The 23,959-nt window shown below is 36.5% G+C and overlaps 2 protein-coding genes across 2 annotated transcripts; both read left to right on the forward strand.

The window, feature by feature from the left end:
• Positions 1–95: 95 nt before the first annotated feature.
• On the forward strand, positions 96–12,946 carry LOC126817897 (uncharacterized). Its single transcript, XM_050545069.2, has 9 exons — positions 96–1,197; positions 2,061–2,193; positions 2,798–2,957; positions 3,706–3,876; positions 4,714–4,805; positions 5,073–5,299; positions 7,887–8,140; positions 8,390–8,446; positions 12,914–12,946. The coding sequence occupies exons 1-9, from the start codon at positions 1,038–1,040 to the stop codon at positions 12,944–12,946; spliced, it is 1,287 nt and encodes a 428-aa protein (XP_050401026.1). The 5' UTR covers positions 96–1,037.
• A 1,431-nt stretch (positions 12,947–14,377) lies between these two features.
• Positions 14,378–23,298, forward strand: LOC126818152 (uncharacterized). Its single transcript, XM_050545372.2, has 13 exons — positions 14,378–14,526; positions 17,307–17,439; positions 17,527–17,686; positions 18,129–18,299; positions 18,410–18,501; positions 18,650–18,876; positions 19,559–19,812; positions 20,385–20,610; positions 20,924–21,013; positions 22,024–22,247; positions 22,449–22,649; positions 22,813–22,990; positions 23,183–23,298. The coding sequence occupies exons 1-13, from the start codon at positions 14,505–14,507 to the stop codon at positions 23,296–23,298; spliced, it is 2,094 nt and encodes a 697-aa protein (XP_050401329.2). The 5' UTR covers positions 14,378–14,504.
• Positions 23,299–23,959: the final 661 nt, after the last annotated feature.

Genomic DNA, 23,959 nt, shown 5'->3' on the forward strand with positions numbered 1-23,959 from the left:
GGGCTATTGGTTTATAGCCCCTGCCTTTTATGTGAAATGTGTACCATGTTTGTGATTTTTTGTGGACACTTTATAATTACAGACCACACATTTTCTTAGATTTTAAAATATTCAGATTTCACATCGAATATGAAACTAAATAATAGGGCTTATCATGCCTCATGTTGTGTGTTTCTTTCTGACACTTCATTTTAGTAGTGATCCGAGATGGTGGTTTTGATTGCTAATTTAGAGTCAGTTTATATCGTGTAGGAGGACCATTATAGATTATTATAGATCCAACAGGCAGAAAATATTATTTGAATTTTATTACCAAAATCGACATTAAATGGATACTTAATATTCGACTTCAAGTCTCCCAATGATGATTAGCAGCAACATATCGAAATCGACAGTGTCTGGAAGGTATTCGGAAACTTGAGCACAATAACAGGAGCAGAACAATTTACCCAGTGGTAACAAATACCACCCAATGCTACCATATAATACCTCATTATTGTGTAAAACTAACATAATACTTCAATTGTATATATAAAAAAAGTTAATTCGTGGAAAACGCGCAAAAAGGGTACGGCAAGTGTGATTGTCGACGACTCGCTATTCTCGTTATCTCCTTTGATCGATACTTACAAATATTAATCCATGCTATCAAAAATCCATTTATTTCTGTAACATATTAGGTCAATACTATCAAATTGAATAACAACAACACGTTTGTTTGTGGAACATAATTTATTTGTTCAATGTTTACTCTTTCATCACTGATAGTATGAACAGTATTCCAAGTTTTTGTACTTTTATAGGAGCTACTCATTGATATTGATTGACGAAGGGCTGATTTTATTGGACCTTCTTGACTCAAGGTATACGTTGTCATTTTAACTTTAATAATATTTCAGGCGATGAACTCTACCCTTCGACCATGGAATCTATTTATGTTTTTCTTATCGATGATTTCATTTATTGCCGTAACAACAGGGGACCTTTAGATAAAAAGATAAGCGAAGTTTCATAGTTAATCGTACAAAGTCAGTAGTATGGAAGGCGACAAACACCTGTGGTTAATATTGGTCTTGGTAACAAATGTTCTGTGTGATGTATTACCCTTTAGGAATACATCCTTACCATGGGATCAACGAGTTGATGATCTTGTAGGTCGTTTGACCTTGAAGGAATTGGCAGGCCAGATGGGTGGTGGTAGGGATTCACTTTATATTTCGAATATTTATGTAATGTTATGAAGTCTGGTGAAGTACTGTACTAGTTTTGCTATAAAGTTATTATTAATGTACGACGAAAGGTATGTTTCCTTTTAATAATTGCATTGGTTCTGTATCTGGGGTTGAGAACAATGAACATGGGGTGTATTGTTTACTTGACCACTTTCTATAAGTCATTGTTATTGAATTTGCCCATTTGCACCGGGCTCTTATGCGTGTATGGTAATTTTCATTATAACCTTATTATCAAAAACCAATATGGTTTTACCAGATTTCCAAGGCTAACCGTTAAGCAAAGTAAGCAATTGCTTCGGACATTAAGGAAAATGGAGAGAATGGTACAGCTGAACAAGAGTCTACTTAAAGGGAGCCCACCATAAATTATATTTTTTACAATTTAGCAGCATTTTTATTTTCAATTACATACATGGGGGAGGGGGGGATAATCTTGTCAGTATTTATGACCTCTGAAGGTCTTAATACGTCCTTGAGTTGTCCCTAAAATTTGGAAGCTATTCGGTTAATTGCAAGCATGTAAACGGACGTGCCTTCAAAAATTAATAATTAAAGTGAGATTCGAGCTCTTACTCACGATTTTCTTCCCATAATCACCAACAATACGGACAGAGCTTGACATCTAGGGCTCATACATTATCTTCCATGAATGTTACTTTCTGGATTTAAATCTGATGGGAGATTGAGGAAAGGCATTGGTCCGTTGCATATATTATGTTGATTTTTGTATCCCAGTGAAGATGGTCTGTGGATTCAATAAACTGATTTATCATGGATGACGCACTCCCTCATTTGATAGCAATTTTGAACATATTTTTTGGATAGGACACAGGACGCCATCAATAAACCGACTTGGTATCAAACCATACGGATTTGAAACCGAGTGTTTACGGGGTGACGTTAAAGCTGGTCCCGCTACTGGGTTTTCTGAATCAATTGGTCTGGCTGCTGCTTTTAGGTAATAACACTTTAATTATCAGTACATTTTGATAAACCTCTAAGTACTGAGCGGTCTAAAGCATTGGGCATGATAACAATGTGACAGTGACGTCTACTAGCCGATTGCAGGTTAAGTTCAAGTGTGGCTGAACTGCCAATATGTTGTTCTCAACCCAGTTCAATAAATTTAATGAATTAATAAAATACATAATAAATAGAATATTTAGTGAGAGAGAGAGAGAGAGAGAGGGAGGGAGAGAGAGAAAGAGAGAGAGGGAAGAGAGAGAGAGAGAGTTTAGCGTCCACTCGACACAGACTAGGTCATTTCAGGACTAACATATGGTTTAATTTTATTTCAATAATTCGCTTGCGCGTAGTGGTCTTTAGCAGTGGGATGAAACCGGAGGACCCGGACAAAACCCACGAGGTTGGACAGGGAACCCTACTCCTTGTCACGTACAACCGGGCATTCGAAACCACGACAGTTGACTCAATGACAGGCCTCGTGATACAACGCGCGCGTGCTAACCATTCGGCCATCCAACTCCCCAAGAATATTTAGAATACATTTTTTACGGACGTTGAATTCAAAGATTTACCATTGCTACGCCTTCTTCTTACAGCACTGAAGTAATTTTCAAAGTTTCCAGGGCTACAGGAATAGAAGTTCGTGCGAAAAATAACGATTATACACGTCATGGTATTTTTGAACCTCACAAGGGATTAAGTTGTTTCAGTCCTGTAATAAATATCATGCGAGATGCCAGATGGGGAAGAAATCAAGTGAGGACATTTTGTTTGATATTTATATAGATAAGAAATCAACCGAAGGTCATTACACACCGTCGGAAAAGATTTTAAAACAAGCTAATGGCACGTGAGCAGCTTTTCTTTCTTTTCGCTATTAATAAAATTAAAAAATTTGAATACTAAATGACATAAATTGGGGTTTGACGTCTTACATTTCTGCACCAACCGGAAAAATTAATACGGACATCGTCAAGCAGTGTTTTATGAGAATGACCCCGGGAAAAGTTCATATTTTGTCCTTTTTGATAATATTAACCAATAATTTATCTACGTTTTGTAGAAAATGTATAAATAATTCTACGTTTAGTGTACGTTAAAAGAAGAGCAGGCTAGATGATTGACATATAGTTAAAACGTTAAATATATGTACCATTTTAATGTAAAGACTGTTGTTATAAGCCCATCTGACTATAAAAAGATCGACCAACCTATTTCTACTTACGGACCCCTTTGGACATTTTGACTATCTCCGAGAACATTTCTGCACCAACCGAGAAAATGAAGAATGGCACACGCCATATCGTCTGCTATATGGGGGAATTTAAATGCTGCCAATGGTATAAAAAGCAGCTCGTTTTTTCGTCTCATTTCGGTCAACACGGGGTTTGAAACCAGGATATTCTGGTTAATGAGCCAGCTACATACTCACCGAAGTGAATAAAAATTTGTTAGCTATTATCAAGGACAAATTTTAAGGAATACAGCATTTCAATTTCTACAGGAAACCTATGGAGAAGACCCGTATTTAAGTGGTGCATATGCAGCAGCCTTTGTAAATGGTTTACAGGGAAATGACGCGAGGTATCTTCTCACTAATGCTGGCTGTAAACATTTTGATGCTTATGCTGGACCAGAAGACATTCCCATTTCTAGACACCAGTTTAATGCTCAGGTAGAGAACATTGTCGTACTATCACGGGTGTTTGTAATTGGTCGAACTATTAAACCCAGGGCCATAATTTAAAGATGCATTATGTGAGATTTAGATAAAGAGCTGGCGATTCAAAAATAGATAATGCTAAATGGATATATTGAAAATTTTATTCAAATTACTATATTCAAAGATAGCCTTTGAAGGTTTTACAAGATCTGTGCACTGATTGTAACCACTATTTTTAGATTAAATCATTAAATGGCTGAACCTTTCTAATCTACTTAAAATCGGATCCGTCTGATGGCATCGAAACTTGATTATGTTAATAAATGTCTAATTAATAATTTAGATAACATTTCAGGCCAAAAGAAAAACTTGCAATATCCAGATTTAGCTCTTGCATAAAGTTTTCATAATGGATCACTACCCATAATTCACGTCATACAGATAATCGATCGAATTACCCATAAGCCAAGTCATATACCTTTGTTAATAGATGGAACTACCCAAAAGTCACGTCATATACATTGGATAATCGATCGAACTACGCATAAATCATGTTATATAATTCCATAATCGATCGAACGATCCATAATACACGTCATATACTTTCGAAAATCGATCGAACTACCCATAAGTCACGGCATATACTTTCGATAATCGATCAAACTACCCTTGACTTAAGTCATGTACTTTTATAACGTATTAAAACACGCGATTAAAATGATATCAGTATTTTCCAGTTGACGTTAAAAGTTGCAAATTAATTCTTAAGTTGAACAAAATAGAATTTTATGAGTCCTGAAAAGGGATACATTTAAAAGGTGGTTTCAGTATCAACTGTATTAATTTTAGGTTAGTGAGAGAGATTTGAGAACAACATTTTTACCAGCTTTTAGACAATGTGTTAAAGCAGGAACATATAATCTAATGTGTAGCTATAACAGGTAAGGACTTATTTGACAATCTGTTGTTTTCATTGATTTACCTCCACTCGTTGGCACCTACCGAAACCAAGAACTATCAGAATAACGTCTCTGTTTGTCTCTCTGTGGGTTTTAGTAGTTAAACGAATTGATATTCACTATTATGATTTCTTGAATACAGGAAAGCATTTTATCGTAATTTCCACTAAATTCCAAACTTTAAACTGTAATGTCAGAAACTATGACTACCGTGGATTTTTATTAATTTTTGTATTTAATGTATTTCAGTGTTAATGGCATACCAGCATGTGCTAATAAAGAACTGTTAACAGATATATTAAGAACAGAATGGGGTTTTCAGGGTTATGTTGTTAGTGACCGAGGTGCTATAGAAAATGTAGTGTATGATCATAAATATATCAACAATAGTATTGATGCTGTAGCTGCATGTGTCAATGCCGGGTGTAATTTGGAACTAGCTACAAGCGATTACAAACCAATTTATAATTCTCTTGGTATTATAAAGTTTATTCCAGATTAATATTAAAATTTTACAATAAACAAATAGTAAAATTGAGAATAATCAGAAATCACGGTATCTATAATTTAAGATGACAATTCTAATTTTGGAGATTGTTCTATTTCAAATGTGTTCTGTGACTTAATTTTAAATATATGTTCATTCGACATTTTTTTATGACCTAGAAAAGTAAGACGAAAATCGAATAAAACTGGATTAAAAAAGGAACGAAGTCCTTTTCCGTCAATCATAAGTCTGGTAGACGAAAGGTCGGTGATAGGCTAAAATACACACTTGATCTATCTGTAAGTGATTGCCTCTACTTGTAATTACGGAATTTGAGGATTTGGTAGGGATTTGGAGGAGATTAGGTTTTCTCATTTATAACTCGTAAGATATTTGTTTTCATTAAAAACCAGTGTCTGCCAGGCAGGAAACGCCTACATTTTGCAAGAGATGGATAGAGAACAAGCTAAAACAAAAACGATTTATTGCACAATCAGGGGCCATAATCTAGAAAGTTATGGTCTGAAATGAGCAAATATCAAAAGGGACTCAGATTTATAGAATATAAAGATATGTTTTAAGTTTTATCAAAATGAGATAAAAGATTTGACCTCTACAGGGTTTATAACCTTTGTATTACATATTTATACACAATTTTCGTACAAAGAGCGGCAATTTTGTCGGGCAGTTTCAATTTCATTTCAATTTTCCCGAAATTCCAATTCAACCTTCATTATGGTAGAATGGTGATATATCTAAACGGTTTTTAAAATCGGAAAACAAATGTGAACTCTTGAGAATCCACAAGCTAAAAATGCGATTTTTCGACCAATCAGGCCCTTAATCCAGGAAGTTACGTTCGGATATGTGTGATTATCAATAGGAACCAAGATCTTTATGATAAAAACATATATTTAAAGTTTCATCCAAATCCGATAAAAACTGTGGCCTCTAGAGGGCCCACAACCTTTATATACCATATTTTTACACTATTTGCGTACAGAAGGCGGCCATTATGTCCGTCAGTTTTTTTTCTGATTTTCACGAAATTCAAACTCAGCCATCATTAGTATTTTTTTAATCGGATAAAAATTGTGACCTCTATAGGGACCACAAGCTCAAAACGCGATTTTTCGTACAATCAAGGGCCATAATTCAGGAAGTTACCATCCGATATGCGCGAATATCAAAGGAACCAAGATCTTTGGGTTATAAACATGCATTTCATTGTTTCATCAAAATCGGATCAAAATTGTGACCTAAAGGAGGCCCACAACCTTGACATACCAGATGTTTACACTATTTGCGTACGAGGGGCGGCCATTTTGTCCGACAGTTTTGGTCCGATTTTCACGAAATTCTAACTCAACTATCATTAGGTTGTAACGGCGATATACTAAAACGTTTTTTTTTTAAATCGGATAAAAATTTTGACCTCTAGAGGGACCACAAGCTAAAAGCGCGATTTTTCGTATAATCAGGGGTCATAATTCAGGAAGTTACGACACGATATGCGCTAATATCGAAAGGGATCGTGATCTTTGGCATATAAACATGCATTCCAAGTTTCCTCAAAATCGGATGAAAATTGCGACCTCTAGAGGGTCCACAACCTTGATATACCATATTTTACACTATTTGCGTACAAGGGGCGTCCATTTTGTCCGGCAGTTTTGGTCCGATTTTCACGAAATTCTAATTCAACCATCATTAGGGTGTAACGTTGATATACTAAAACCTTTTTTGAAATCGGATAAAAATTGTGACCCCTAGAGGGACCACAAGCTAAAAACACGATTTTTCGTAAATCCGGGCCCATAATTCAGGATCCGATATGCGCGAATATCGACAGGAACCAAGTTCTTTGGGCTATAAACATGCATTTCAAGTTTCATCAAAATCCGATCAAAATTGTGACCTCTAGAGTGTCCACAAGCTAAAACGTGATTTTTCGTACAATCAGAGGCCATAATCCATGAAATTATGGTCCGATACATGCCAATATTAAAGGAAACCGAGATCTTTGAGAGACAGACCTATATTTCAAGTTTCGTCAAATTGTGACCTGTAGAGTGTCCACAAACAAATTGTGGACGGACGTGATTTATCGTACAATCAGGGGCCCTAGTCCATGAAGTTATGGTCGGATACATGCCAATGTCGAAAGGAACGGAGATCTGTGTGAGATAGACCTATATTACAAATTTCGTCAAATTGTGACCTGTAGAGTGTCCACAAACAAATTGTGGAGGGGCGTGATTTTTCGTACAATCAGGGGCCATAATTCATGAAGTTATTGTCCGATACATGCCAATATCGAAAGGAACCGAGATCTTTGGGAGATATACCTATATTTCAAGTTTCGTCAAATTGTGACTGACAGGGGCGACGACAATGTGGACGTATAAAAATATAGCTGGATACAGCCTCTAAAGGATGCCAATAGGTCAAAGAATTATATCTTTAAGGAACAGATTATACAATTATTTTAATTATGGTTTACCTGTATATATATATATATATATATATAAACATATACTATTGCAAATATATACAACGAAATTATCATGTTTCAGTTGATGCTGTAAATCAAGGCAAAGTAACAAAAGAAAAGGTTGTCGAAATGGTTAAACCCCTTTTTTATACTAGAATGCGATTAGGAGAATTTGATCCAGATGAAATGATCCCTTACAAAAGTTTAAATTTGTCGGTTATTCAAAGCCTCGACCACCAAAATCTGGCTATAGAAACTGCGATGAAGTCGTTTGTCCTGCTTAAAAACTACAATGACTTCTTACCTTTAAAGGCGGCTAAGTACTCTACAATGGCAGTTAGTATATACTATTGATAATTAAAGAAATAAAATGGAACGAGTGTATCCAGAATTTTTTAAACAATATAATTTTTAAGACAAGATATTAGCACCAATATTTCAGTTTTTCAATCTGCAAAATAGAATAACCAAAATGTATTTTTAAAGTCGGTGCTTGCTGAAATACTGAACAGATTGTGTCGCCTTTTCTCTCAGATAATTGGTATTTCAGTTATGTGTATTGCAATAGAACTTTGCTTGTTTTAGATAGTTGGACCCATGGCTGATAACCCGGCTGGCCAAACAGGAGACTACTCTCCGGATGTTGACTTAAAATATACAACGACACCTAGACAAGGATTATCGCACCTGGCTCAATCCACAAATTTTGTCAATGGTTGTCTTGACAACAACAAGTGTAAGAAATATGACCAAGCTGGAATCATGAATGCCGTTAATAATACAGAGATTGTTTTCGTGTTTCTTGGTTTAGGTTAGAACAAAGATACTATCTTTATTTGAATATTGGACCATATCTCATCTTGTTTTTCTTGTTGTTGCTGTTTATCTTCCTCTTGGGGATCGACATTACACTTCGCATGCTTGTTCCCTGAACCACTGAACCATCGACTGACGGACTTTTTCATATTACGTCACAAGATCGAAACGATGATGGTTTCTGATCCACGTTGTGCTGGTACTTGTTTCATTGAAATTACCTAAAGTGACCATTCCCCGAGTTAACATTGCTTTTTGGATTGTGTTCAGTCAAATAAATTTTAAAACCCGACTCGATAGGCTACTATTGCGTCGTCAAGTCAATTGCTTTTTACGGACCCCCAATTTTATATATATTATATTGTGTGGTTCTTCAGGAAATGACAGTGAATGTGAAGGAAACGATCGCCAGGACATAAGTCTGCCGGGACATCAATTACAGTTATTACAAGATGCTGTACAATATAGTAAGTCATCAATTGCAATTTTCAGAATATGATATAAAATAATATAAAATAATCCATATGTCATCAATTACAATTGTCAGAAGACGATATATAATGCAGTATATGTCATCAATTACAATTGTCAGAAGACGATATATACAATACAGTATCTCACAATTGCCAGAAGATGATATAAAATACAGCATCTGTCATTAATTACAGTATAACTTGGCATATATACTATTCAAAAAAAGTAGGGGATATTTGATTTTGGGGGCATAATACTAAAATATGGAAATGACTACGAAAAAAGTCACTATAGAACCTAACAGAAGAAACATTTCCAGTTACATGTGACCCCCAAACGCACCAATAGCTACCGCATGGAATGCAGGTGATGCTTGGGATCATCATGGGGGTCCAACCCAAGATTTGCACGACTCTGACTTTGAATGTTACAGTCATTGTGGCATTGAATTCCAGGGTGGAAACATCAGTTTAATTGTTTTAGTGACCAGCAAAACAAATTTTGATATGCGTCGGCTTACCCAAAATGAAAGGTTACGTGCCCTTGGCATGCTACAGATCGGCACAACACAGGCGGTTGTGGCGCGGACGATGAATGTTTCTCAGTCTGTCATACGCAGGCTATGGTCCAGATACCGTGATACACAATCTGTACAGGACAGACCACGCTCAGGTCGACCAAGGGCGACAACTCAAGCCCAGGATCGATTTATCCGTACCTTGGCCTTGAGAAATCGTGTCATCACAGCAAATCAGATCAGCGCTCGTCTTCAAACAGACACTGGTGTGAGAGTGAGTGGCCAGACGATTCGGAATCGACTGCATAGGGGTCACCTTCGCGCCCGACGTCCTCGCGTGATCCCTTGTTTGAGAGATCATCACATTCAGGCAAGACGTCGTTGGTGTAGGGATCGTCAACACTGGGATAATCGACGCTGGAGCAATGTGATGTTTTCAGATGAGTCAAGGTTCACTGTTGATTTTTTGGACAGACGTAGGAGGGTGTGGCGTCGTCGAAACGAGCGCTTCCAAGACGTTAACGTCATCAGACATGATCGATTTGGGGGTGGTTCTGTTATGGTGTGGGGAGGCATCACTGTTGCTGGAAGAACGGCTTTACATGTTGTTGCAGGGCGTGTTACAGGCCAGTACTACCGGAACAACATCTTGGCAGTCCATGTTGTGCCGTTCGCACGACGTCATGGCCGCCGTTTCATCTTCCAGGATGACAACGCAAGATGTCACAGGGCCAGGATTGTTACAGGTTACCTCCAACAACAGAACATCACCACATTACCTTGGCCAGCACTGAGTCCCGACCTCTCCCCCATCGAGCATGTCTGGGACATGCTTGGACAGAGGTTACGTCAACGTCAACAACGTCCTGCCAATGTCCAAGAACTTGCTGCTGCGTTGCAACAGGAATGGGACAATCTGGACCAAAATGACCTTAGACGTCTCATTAGGAGTATGCCATGTCGGATCAATGCTTGTTTGGCAAACAGAGGAGGATTTACCCGTTACTGACTAGGTTGTGATGCTGTGGTAACTTTGCTGTTTGACCCCGGGTATCATTTTACCCTTATAATGGTCAGTCTGTGCCTTACTTAGTCTAACGATCATTTGGAATAAATCGATGAATGTGAACTTCATTTCATTTTGTCATTTGTTTCTTCGTCAGTTTCATTAGGTGACTTTAATAACACTTAAAAATCAAATATCCCCTACTTTTTTTGAATAGTATATTACACGTATTGCTAGATCTGTGTGATATATTAAGTCACAATTACAGCTTTACAATATAGTAAGTCACCAATTACAGCTAGAGCAATACCCTTACGGAAATCAAGTGTACACTTCAGGCTTCAGGAAACACATCCCTTTAAATGTTTCTAAAGAAAACATCGAAGTGTTCACTTTAGAGACAACTCTAAAGACACTTCCCTTGATGTGCTTGAAAAACTCCAACGAAGTACTCATTTAATTCATTTAATTAACACTTCTAAAAGATGGTCAGTGACACTTCTGGAAAACTGTGTATATAGCTGATCGTTTCATTGACACTGCTATTACATTTATTATAAGAATCTGACAATCATATACATAGAGATGCTGTACAATAAAAGTAAGTTATAAATTATATATTGCACCACATTTTTGTTATATATCATTATTTGCTTGATAACGATATCTGTATGTGTATCGAAACGTAGCATGTTAATAAATTCAGAAGTAGTATATCCATATAAGCATTTTTAATTTTAAGGGAGCCACGGTGGCTAGGTGGTTAAGGCGCTGGCTCGCTAGCCTGGAGGTCGGGTGTTCGATCCCTGCATTGGCCGAGAAAGTTCATCTGGATTTTCCGACGTGGTTTCCCCTTGTCAGTGGTGCAGAACGGAGGGCCTGACAAGGACAGCTGTCTAGTCCTTCGGATGAGACGAAAAACCGAGGTCCCGTGTATACATTGGAATGCACGTAAAAGATACCTTGGCAGTTGGAATTAGATATAAGAGTAGGCGATAGAGCCGCTGCCCGGGCAAAATTTCCCTCATAGCCCAGTATAGGAGCAGAACAGTAGGACGTTAAACCCCATTTCATTTTTTAATTTTAAGAATAAATTATTACTGATAAGAGTGCTAAAAAAGCAGATTATCCTTACAATAAATACATGACAGCTAATTTATCAATAGCACATATTAATATTTAATTCGTATACATTCTTTCAAAAATATCATTGCTTTTGTTGTACATTAGCACCGACAAAACTAATTATTTAGAAGCGGCAGGAGAAAGAAATGCGGAAAAGAAAAAAATGATGTCGAATACCACACAAAAGTACACGTAATTCAATAATATTTTTTTCTTTTAAATATTACAGGTCCTAATAATACACCAATTGTATTGGTAATGTTAAATGCGGGACCAGTTGATTTAAGATGGGCGGTAAATGAGGCAAGGGTGGTAGCCATATTGGAAATATTCTACCCTTCACAGGCGACAGGTGTTGCCTTGAGGAATATTTTGACAATGACTGGCGATTCTGGAGTTCCAGGTGGAAGACTTCCTTTCACTTGGCCGCTTTCTGAAGATCAGGTCAGAAATATTTTTAAATTTAAATAACTTACCCCATCGACATTAAGATAATTGAAAATTACTGCCTAGCATAATATTTGTTTTTTCAGATTCCACCAATGGTAAACTATTCTATGGAAGGACGAACGTATCGTTATTTGAATTCTGAACCCCTCTTTCCATTTGGTTACGGTTTGTCTTATACCAGTTTTCAGTATTCAAATCTTCAATATACAGAGTCTATCTCCGCAGGGAATGACGTCAGTGGGTTCGTATCTGTGGCTAATACAGGAAGCTATGACGCTGATGAGGTAAAAATTTCGGAAATGTATTTTATATAAAAGAAAAAAATTACTATGTTGCTATCAGTTTGGATTAAATATTATAGTATAACATTTTTCAAGAGGTTTAAATCATTTAAATTTAATGTTTTAAATCATTCATTATTGTTCCAGGTTGTTCAATTATATATTACATGGCAGAATTCAACGGTTCCAACACCAAAGATCCAACTGGCTAATTTTACACGCGAATTTATCTCCAAACAAGAGTCAAGAACATTTCCATTTAGAGTAACAGCTGAATCGATGGCAGTTTGGATAGATTCTACAGTTGGCTGGAAAGTTGAACCTGGTTAGTAGTCTGATACCATTATACAGAGGTGTACCATTTATCTCAATAGATATTCCAAATGTAACAACAGTTCAGAAATAAGCTATAATCTTTTGCATTTTCAAAATTTATTAAGCTGGAAATGCTATCAGTAGTTAATATTTCTTAACCCATTGCTACATGTATATATTGTATGTTAATTATATATTATATTTTTCAGGAACTTATGGTATATACGTTGGAGGACAACAACCAAATCAAAAGACATCTGTTGGTTCTAATGTATTAACCGGCCAGTTTACAGTAACGGGTTCATCTATTCTCGGAAAATACTGATAAATATGATATGTAAATTGTTTAGCCCCCCCCCTCCCCCATTAATTTTGACAGCAAAAAAATTGAATTCGTAAATATTTTGGAAGCATATGTACATTGTTTAACCACCCCCCTTAAATTTTTACAGCAGAAAAATGACTTCGTAAATCGTTTGGAAGCAGGATAAAAATTGGTACAATGTAAATTAATACTACACATTTTGTTGGGCTGATCTGGAAATATAAGAAAAAAAAATTGGAAATATGAAAATAAAAAGAACAACATTAGTACAAAGCCTGTGTTTTGAATGCTTATAGCCTTATGTAAAATTGTATAATTTGGATTGTGGTATATTCGGTATTTGGCAAAATGTGAAGTAATGGGTGGGGGGCGATTTGTTGTGCGGGCCGCGGCGGCTCAATGGGTAAGTCACTGGCTTGCTTACCTGGAGATTCAGGGCTCGATCCAGGTGTTGGCCGTGAAATTTAATCGAGATTTTCAGGCGTGGTGCCCCTTTGTTAATGTTGCAAAGATTGAGGTGAGGAACTAGTAAACTAATCCATCGCAGTTGGAATTCAAAATAAGAGTAGACCGTAGCCCTGCTGTCCGGGCAAGAATTCCTATCATAGCACACTGCATGGCGTAACCCGAATGAAGTAGAAGAGTAACTAAGCCCCATTTCATTTCATATTATTTTCGTTTTGTTGTTTAAAACCTGATATGATTTAGTGTATATGCCACTTGACAGTCGATACCATGTTCGAGCCAGATTCTCGAAACAGTTGTTGCGGGCATTATCAACTGGACGAACCCTAATAACTAAGAAATAGAAACCATTACAGTATGTCAGACAACAGCTAAATACTTGATCGGAATGTATGGTTGGGGTAGATACGTATCTTGTTAATTTTGACTACTTGTATTGTGCTATATATATATATATCTCGCAAATTAAAAGGCAGCCGTTGGAGACTTTATTTAATACGTCCATATTCTAGTATTGAAATATTGCCTGCTTCAAAATGCGTCCACCAAAAAAGGGTCATGATTATCATAGTGTTATTGTGAAATGGTTAAATCTTGTGTGTATTTAATCGCGAACCAAACTTGGCACTTTTAAACGTATTTAGGCCAATTTTTATTTTTTTTATCAAAATCGAATAGCAAAATCGTGATTATTCTATGTCATGGCCATGGGTCACAGATGAGCATAAATAGGTAAGTAGATAAGTGAAAGTTCATAGTAAATCATATTGTGAAAACGAGAGCAAGAAATGGAAAGGGTCAGACACCTGTGGTTAATATTGGTCTTGGTAACAAATGTTCTGTGTGATGTATTACCCTTTAGGAACACATCCTTACCATGGGATCAACGAGTTGATGACCTTGTTGGTCGTTTGACCTTAGAGGAAATGGCAGGCCAGATGGGTGGTGGTAGGAATTTATTCATATTAGAAATCCTGTTTAGAATCGGTTTGAACGTTGTTCGTTAAATTTCCCAAACACTTCGTATCTTATTTCATTAGGAGATATGTGGCGAGTCCACATGCTTTGATTTTGTGTCAAGAATCCGACCATTATACATGAAATTTGCCTTCTTTTTGTCAATTTTCCCCTAATTTCTAATATATCCATCCATGGTTTTCAACAACATGCTCGTAAATTTATTATCTGTATAAAGCACTGAGTTGTCACACGTCAGATATAAATAAAGTCTTAAGCCCGGCATACATCGACACTTGCAACTGGAGACAACTACATGTACTTGCCGGCAACTAGGAGCAACTGACAGGATACGATGTACGTGTCGATGTACGCGTACTTGCTACTGGGTGTAATACGAGCGTATTATACTATTATACTGCTTTTATTATACTATTTACGTATTACACCCAGTAGCAAGTGCGCGTACATCGACACGTACATCGTATCCTGTCAGTTGCTCCTAGTTGCCGGCAAGTACATGTAGGGCCCATAAACTAAAAACGTGATATTTCTTACAACCAGGGGGTCATAATCCAGAAAGTTACAGTCCAATACGCGCCAATATCGAAAGGAACCTAGACCTTTGGGATATAAATATATATTTTAAGTTTCTTCAAAATTGGATAAAAAATTCGAACCGCTATCCGCTGGATGGTCCACAACCTGGGCATTACGTTCAGATCGAAATATTAAGGCCGCCGGCAGATTTCGTCATGGTCAAGAGTTGTAAACAGGGTTAGGGAACGTTATTGTTGCCGAGGATTGTGGGTTAGGGTTAGGTTACGGGCTAAGTCTTGGGTTAGAGTTTGTAAGTTTCATCAAAATCGGATAAAAATTGTGACCTCTAGAGTGTCAACAGCCTTCGTATTATTATGCATATTTTTTCAAATTCAGCATCATAGGATTAAACCACCATCGACTGTGTTTTCATGATAAGGGAATTAGAAAATAAATAAAATTTCATTTCATTGCTGAGTAATTTTATTAGGCAGAAATCGCACAGAAAGCGTCTTCGAGGATCTAGACCCCTTTAGAGCTAAGACAGTAAAAGATTGTCAGATAAAAACAGCCCCAAGAGGCTCCAGCGAATTAGCTCAAAAACAGCTATGGAAATTTCATATTATAAGACTTTCTATTTTGAGGAATTTTACTATTAGATAATTAATGCAAAAAAGTAGGGGATATTCAGAAACAATACAAAACTGCGGAAATGCACTGCTGTTTTTATTAGAGGTAACCAGTGTATGTTAATAACAGGCCAATTGCCTACACATGAACATAAACAGTTCATATCGGCGACTTATCTGACGGTCCCATTTCACTCGCAAAAAGATACACCGTCAAAAGTGAAAATGGACGTTTTTGATTTTTGTCTTAATAATGAGTAATTGCTCCACCAATCCTCGAACATTCAGCAATTCGTCGTGGCATGCTCCTAATCAACCGTCCAATCACGATTTGAGGCAATCTGACCCACTCCTCTTGCAGTGCCACGGCCAATTCTTACAGTGTTGTCGGTTGACGTTTACGTCGACGAACACGTCTCCCGATCAAATTAAACGTAACACACTAAAGCAAAGATACGCTAAACAGCAAATCTTATGCAAGAACCGATAGGAAAGCAAACATGGATAGATAAACCAGCACGCGGCAGTTTTCATCAACCCTTCCTGGAAGTGTCAAATTTGACAATGAACCCCCCCCCCCCCCCACGTGTATGGCGCTATTGTGTGGTTCTGTTGGGTCGATAAGTTCTTCATCTGTGAACATACTCTCAAAGCATGTCAAATGTCCATGACTATTTATCATATCGCAACCTGTATAGGTATTTGCACTTCAATATCCCCTACTTTTTTTGAAGAGTATATAAGGCTTATCACATATGGACAAAAATGATATTTTCTAAAAGCTGATAACTTGGGCAGCCATTTTGAAAAAAAATCACATTACCTACTGAAGCACCTGTTTTTCTGTTTCACTGATGTCGATGTACGCGTGCTGAATTGAGCAATCAAATAGTTTTAGGCCGAGAAATAAAATACAAGTTTAGACCGAGAGTGTTAAACGCATTTGTACGAAATGGTAGACACGGTGTGTCTTTAATCTTTGGAAGAATAACTCCGTCAAGAATGAAATGCAGAGTTAAAACATGCATACTTGTTGTCGTATTATCTGCGCGCCATATACATTGCCATGACCTCTGCCCACCCATCTTTGTAAGCACCCTAAGGACAGTAATTGTTATTCAGTCTTTGGAGTGTGCCGTTTACGAATTTAATTAAGTTAGGAAACTCGATCCTTTGCTCTAATTGCTCAGAGAATGGAACCTTTTTAATTTCAGGTGGGTTTGGTGGTCTAGACGTTTAACGCGTGCGCGTGAAATCATAAGGCCTGCCATGTGGCGTGGTTTCGATTCCCAGCTTGTACGTGACAAGGAGTAAGGTCGCCTGTCCAGCCTCGTGGGATTTCTCCGGGGCCTCCGGTATCCTCCCACTGCTGAAGTCCCCTACGCGAAAGCGAATTATTAAAAGAAAATTGATCCATATGTATGTCCCGAAATGACATATTAAGGTTATATGAGACCGAGACAATTGTAATACTATTTTTAATATTAGTATTTATGTATATGGTCAAAAGGGTTGCCCGTGGCTGTAGTTTCGGGTTGCCTGGTAACCTATTATTTTTTTAATTTATTTTTAAAGAGGTAAAATCCTTTTCTTTTTGGACAGGAAGCATAACACCTGAAATTCAACGACTTGGTATTCAGCCATACGTATTTGACACCGAGTGTTTGAGGGGTGACGTAGGAGCTGGTCCAGCTACTGGTTTCCCTGAAGCAATAGGTTTGGGAGCTGCCTTTAGGTAAAACATATTTATTGTCGTGTTGAAAATCCATTATGATATCATAGTGCAGATAAAACAATAATTAACCTTTTATCATTTTGACAGCCCCGAATTACTTTTCAAAGTTGCCAGAGCTACGGGGATGGAAGTTCGGGCGAAGAATAACAATTACACAAGTCATAACTCTTATAAATATCACCAAGGACTCAGTTGTTTCAGTCCTGTTATAAACATCATGAGGGATGCAAGATGGGGCAGAAATGAGGTGAGCAGTTTCTGTTTTATCTGTTAGGCCTATAGTTGAAAATGTAACAGCAATCGTATACACACTTCCAGTATTCTCCGTGTATTTGAATTGATACTGGGATATCATGTTGGCGGAAGGGTTCATCTTGAAAGTGTTAGAGGTTACTCTTTCGGATTGGCTTGTGATAAGTCCCACAGTAGGAAAATCATTAAACTAAATTTTAATATCCCTAATATTGAAAATAAAAACGAACACTACATACAGTTATTGATTATTCATTCTATTTCATAGTAATGTAATCATGTCAAAATACGTGTGAAGATGGGCAAGTAAGATTTAGGGTTATTTGACTTTTGTGTAGGATGGTGCAGAACCCAAAATAAAGAAACAAGTATTATGAATTAAGACTAACAAATTTATTTATTATCGTAGCCCCATTTCAAATTAAATATTTCTACAGGAAACCTATGGAGAAGATCCATATTTAAGTGGTGTATATGCAGCAGCCTTTGTAAATGGTTTACAGGGAAATGACGCGAGGTATCTTCTCACTAATGCTGGCTGTAAACATTTTGATGCTTATGCTGGACCAGAAAGCGTCCCCGTATCTAGACATCAGTTTAATGCTCAGGTAGATAACTTTATATTAAGTATTACTTGTCATAATATAGCTTACATCTACGTCTATGACGGTTATAAATAAACTTACCATTGTCAGTAGCGGATAATGTTACATTCTAGGTTAGTGAGAGAGATTGGAGAACAACATTTTTACCAGCTTTTAGACAATGTGTTAAAGCAGGAACATATAGTCTGATGTGTAGTTATAACAGGTAGGAACACTTAATACATTCTTATGCATAGAGTAGCTTCTTATTGGGGGTAGATTTGTTGCTAATAACGGAAAGTTGTTACGGTAAATAAATGCCTTTATCAAGTTGAAATATATAGATTGTTATTTGGTACTTATTCCAATTTCAGTATTAATGGGATACCAGCATGTGCTAGTAAAGAACTGTTAACAGATATATTAAGAACAGAATGGGGTTTCCAGGGTTATGTTGTTAGTGATGCAGGAGCTATAGAAGATGCGGTATATAACCATAAATATATCAACAATAGTATTGATGCTACAGCTGCGTGTGTCAATGCAGGCTGTAATTTGGAACTACCTGTCGGCAAATATACACCAATTTATAACTCAATTGGTAGGTATTTGTATCTCAATAGGATCTCAGTTCTCGTTAAGGAGGCATATTTTCAATAGTACATCGGTCATATTTGTATTATGTATTACGATATCGATATAATATATAGTTGTCAGTCGTCATTATCAACATTTAATCCTACCAATTCTAAGAATAATGAGCTTTATTTCCTGTCTTTACACATCTCAAGACTATATCTATCTCCCATAGAAACTATTGGTGTGTATGCTATCAACCTTCTTTAAGGATATTGACCTCTAATAATCACGTTCACAAGGTAAGCAACAGTTGATAGTTTAGGATAATCGTCATAGTTTGTGTCGATGTGTCAGTTAGATAGCAGCCAATTTCCACCGTTGCTATTCGAAATTAAACCCGTGGCCTCCGTCGAATAACATCATGGAAAGCGGTTAGTATCTACTACATAACGTCACTTAATGTAAACAAAGGTTATTTTGATGGTCATCCAGTTTACGAATTAGAGTTGCTTTTAAGCGTTGTTATCTGAGAAATGTAGATGTTTGAAAGATGTTGTAGATGACTATAACATACCTGGTTTTACCATGTAGAGATTGGACGTTGCTGTATTTCTTTTATGGATTAATAAAAACTATTGCTATTTTAAGAAATCGTGCTTTGGTGTTATTTATAATACTTGAATATAGTCTTGTATCTTATATAGTTGATGCTGTAAATCAAGGTAAAATCACCAAAGAAAGGATAGTAGAAATGACCAAGCCGCTTTTCTATACTAGAATGAGACTAGGAGAGTTTGACCCTGATGATATGAACCCTTACAAAAGCTTAAACGTGTCGATAGTTCAAAGTGATGCTCATCGGAGCCTGGCTTTAGAAGCTGCAACAAAGTCATTTGTTCTTCTGAAAAATGACAACAATTTCTTACCTTTCAAATCAACAATGTACTCAAAGATAGCGGTGAGTACTTTATGAGTTTTAAACTCTTTTGGACTTTGTTGCTTTAATGCTTTACCATAAAAAGAAACTGATACTATTGTGAATTACATTTTACTTTTTAAGCTAGCAAAAAGCGAATGACATTTAAGCAAAAAGAAAATTGAGGTACCTGGGCCTGTGCAGGTTCTATATACATTTTGTTAAATATTAAGTTTTAACACGATTAAATATTGCTTTTACATAATGATTAACCGATAAACCGACCCTGTGACGCGAACATGACAGAATAAATGCTAACTATAGAACGTAGATAATTAGATTACATCTAGTTGATAAAATAAAATCACTTTGGTTCAAAAAGTAATCAAACCTATCAAGTTTTGGTCATTTAAATTTTGGTCTATTTATTTCACATCGCCATCTTAGACAAATGTGTTTTAGACACAAAAATAATAATAATTATGATATGATTACATAATATCGTTATAATGACACAGTACATCATTTCCTTTTTTACTTTTGTTGTGCTTTAACCAATTTACAGTATTTGTTATTATTTATCCAGGCTTTTAAATATTATATTTTCACTTTAGATTGTTGGTCCAATGGCCGATAACCCGAACCGCCAGACCGGAAACTACTCCCCCGATATAGACGAAAAGTACACTGTGACGCCGAGACAGGAATTGTCAAAATTGGCAGAGTCTTCAACTTATGCTAATGGTTGTAATGGCGATAATAATTGCAAAGATTACGATCAAACTGGAATTATTAATGCAGTAAATAATACAGATATTGTCTTCGTGTGTCTCGGACTAGGTAAGCCTTCATTCAACAAACCAGACCGTAAGCCTATACAGAGCTCAAAATATCGAAGTGTCTGTACAAATATTGACAATCAACGGGGTTTGAAATGAAGAAGCTAATAGATGCCATTACTATGTCTCATTCTATAACCATAGGAAAAGATCAGCGTTAGGTTTCGATAAGACTATCGTCAAAACCGTCACATTTTAGACAAATTTCAAAAACAGCCCCAATACGATATCATGTGAATGGGCATACATTTTCGAACAAGAAAGTAATCCTACATGTACAAACCAATAATGTTCTATATTCTATTATTTCTCAGGAAATGATGTTGAAAAGGAAGGAAAAGATCGTGCTGATATAACTCTACCTGGTCACCAATTGCAGCTATTACAAGATGCTGTGCAAAATAGTAAGTTATCAATTATAAATATACTATAATTCATCAGTTACAGTTGTTGCTAGATGCTATAAAATATAGTAAGGGATTAAACGTCCTACCTTTATGCAAGACGCCATACAGTGTTCATTTAGGGCAATTTTGTCCAAACAGCGGCGTGCTTGAACTATTTATCGAATTCCAACTGTCAATTGTTCCATTTCGTACACATCAATAGTTGCCTCGGTTTTCCGTGCCATCCGAACGACTGGACGATATCATCTTTGCCAAGCCCTTCTTCCTGCACCACAGTCAGACTGAAAACAGACTTTCTTGGCCAATACTGGGACCCAAACCGGGACCTCCTTCTTTAATGACCCAGTGCCGTACGACAGACGTTAAAATGACATTATTGTTGTTCATATTAACGCCAATTCAGTATTATTAAAACTCATAGGTGAAAGAAGATGAAATATTCACTTTAAATCCCTAATCATCTGAGATGATTTTCTGACTATTAATGTTATTAAGCTCAAAGATGGATTCAATGCGACCAGATCACTATTGGTCTGTGAAAGTTTCTGTGCATTTCAATTATCAATATATTTGATGCGTTGCTTCATTTAAGATCAATCAAAATAATGTTTGAGTTCATACGAAGATAAATTGAATGTTGAAAAACATGACATGTACTCGATTCCTAATTCTCTAGCTATCAGAATTTGTTTTCTCATCACAAACAATCAGGATTTTTGCTCAATATCGCAATTTTAACGTAAATACACATACAGACACAAAACGCAAAATAATATTAAACACGAGTATAAATTTCGCAATATCTTAAACTGCAAACATTGGGAACCGATGCATGCTTTTAGGAGATTAACTTTGCATTAATTGCTACGCAAAAAAGGGTTTACTTTTATTAGAAGATGTTTGCGTTTGCCTTTGCGTTTACATCATTAAAGATGTACGCATAAAGTGATATAATCAAAAAAAGATTTACCAGTTACAACTTCTCGTCTCGTATGATTTTTTTTCAGGTCCATCTTCTGCGCCTGTGGTGTTAATACTGTTAAACGCTGGCCCAGTTGATTTAAGATGGGCAGTCGGTGAGTCCAGGGTGGTCGCCATCTTGGAAATTTTTTATCCTTCACAAACCACGGGTTTAGCCTTGAGAAATGTTTTGACAATGACTTGTCCGGTCGGCATACCTTGCGTTCCTGCTGGAAGACTTCCGTTCACCTGGCCTCTTTCTGAAGATCAGGTAAGAACTATGTTTATTTGCTTTGCTGCAGTTCTTACAGAACTTGATGAAATCAGGTGAAATGATCACCCCTTGCAATAAGTATGCACGGTAATCATTTGATATTCATTGTTATATTGAATATTTCATATTTTTATCAAGGAAATGCAATTGGATTTCCCGATTTTGTTATTGTCTAATTAAATAGTTATTTTCTTCCAGATTCCACCAATGGTAAACTATTCTATGGAAGGACGAACGTATCGTTATTTGAATTCTGAACCCCTCTTTCCATTCGGTTACGGTTTGTCTTATACTAGTTTTGTCTACTCTAATTTACAATACGCCAAGTCTATACAGGCAGGATATGACGTCAATGGAGTGGTCACTGTGTCAAATACAGGAAATTATGATGCTGAAGAGGTACTGTATATTTTGGCGAGTTAAACGTTAACGATTATAACGTTAATTATCATAAATTTTTAATAGCGTTATTTATTATAATATTTTAATGAATCATGTTTCTTTTTGCAAGATATTTATGTTTGTAGATTTTGCCATTAAACCACAGCACGTATTCTTTCAGGTTATTCAAGTATATATTACATGGCAGAATTCAACGGTTCCAACACCAAAGATCCAACTGGCTAATTTTACGCGAATATTTGGCTTTAAACAAGAGTCGGGAACATTTCCATTTAGAATAACACCTGAGTCGATGGCAGTTTGGGTAGATTCTACAGTTGGCTGGAAAGTTGAACCGGGTTAGTAGTCTGAAACCCTTATACAGAAGTGTACCATTTATCTCAATAGATATTCCAAATGTAACAACAGTTCAGAAATAAGCTATAATCTTGTTTGCATTTTAAGCTGGAAATGCTATCATCAGCAGTTAATATTTATTAACCCATTGCTACATGTATATGTTGTATATTAATTATATATTATATTTTCAGGAACTTATGGTATATACGTTGGAGGACAACAACCAAATCAAAAGACATCCGTTGGTTCTAATGTATTAACCGGCCAGTTTACAGTAACCGGTTCATCTATTCTAGGAAAATACTGATCAGATTTTATTTATTGAATAAAGGTTTGATATCTTACCTATGGAGACTTGTTTATATTTAGAAATCTGTGTGCAAATATAGATGATATATAATAATATTTCCCTAATCATTTTTTGGTATTAGCTTGGATCTAACATTTGTGCTTTGCGGCAAGTTTTGAAATATGGTTGGCTGTAAATAGTGTGCATTCTTACAAGCTGTATAATTTATAGAAAAGATACATTTGCCGCATAGTTTTGAGAATTCGGACTCTTTGGCCGAAGAAATCAAACAATCTAAAAATTTCGTAGTTACAAACTTTTGCCAATTTTGAACCTACTTCACCCTAGTTGACCGTAATGACAATACGTTTAAATGAACTACGGGCAACTACGTGCCTGACCGTATGATGTGACCAAGGCTTAAATGTTTCATAATCCTTTCCAGATACGCGATATATCAATAATGGTATGCATTTAAAGCCTTTTCTAGCCGTTCACAAACTGCCTAGTGATTTAAATGTCAGTTTCACGAATTCTTCCATATGGTATGGATTTGCAAAAACTAAGTCATATCTATGATTCGTGACCTTGTTATTTGATAAGATATTGGTAAAAATTTTGATTCCTTCGTAAATCAGTATACAAGCTTAATCTATTCTGGGGCCAGTTTAACTGAGAA

Source organism: Patella vulgata, chromosome 4 (genome assembly GCF_932274485.2).
Source record: "Patella vulgata chromosome 4, xgPatVulg1.2, whole genome shotgun sequence".
In the NCBI taxonomy this organism is placed as follows: Eukaryota; Metazoa; Mollusca; class Gastropoda; family Patellidae; genus Patella; species Patella vulgata.

Excerpts from the sequence above, each read along its gene's own strand:
- LOC126817897 (XM_050545069.2), top strand. The coding sequence starts at position 1,038 with ATGGAAGGCGACAAACACCTGTGGTTAATATTGGTCTTGGTAACAAAT. Across the intron at positions 2,958-3,705 it reads CCAGATGGGGAAGAAATCAA|GAAACCTATGGAGAAGACCC; the intron begins GTGAGGACATTT and ends CAATTTCTACAG. Across the intron at positions 3,877-4,713 it reads GACACCAGTTTAATGCTCAG|GTTAGTGAGAGAGATTTGAG; the intron begins GTAGAGAACATT and ends TATTAATTTTAG.
- LOC126818152 (XM_050545372.2), top strand. The coding sequence starts at position 14,505 with ATGGCAGGCCAGATGGGTGGTG. Across the intron at positions 22,248-22,448 it reads GGCCTCTTTCTGAAGATCAG|ATTCCACCAATGGTAAACTA; the intron begins GTAAGAACTATG and ends ATTTTCTTCCAG. Across the intron at positions 22,650-22,812 it reads GAAATTATGATGCTGAAGAG|GTTATTCAAGTATATATTAC; the intron begins GTACTGTATATT and ends GTATTCTTTCAG.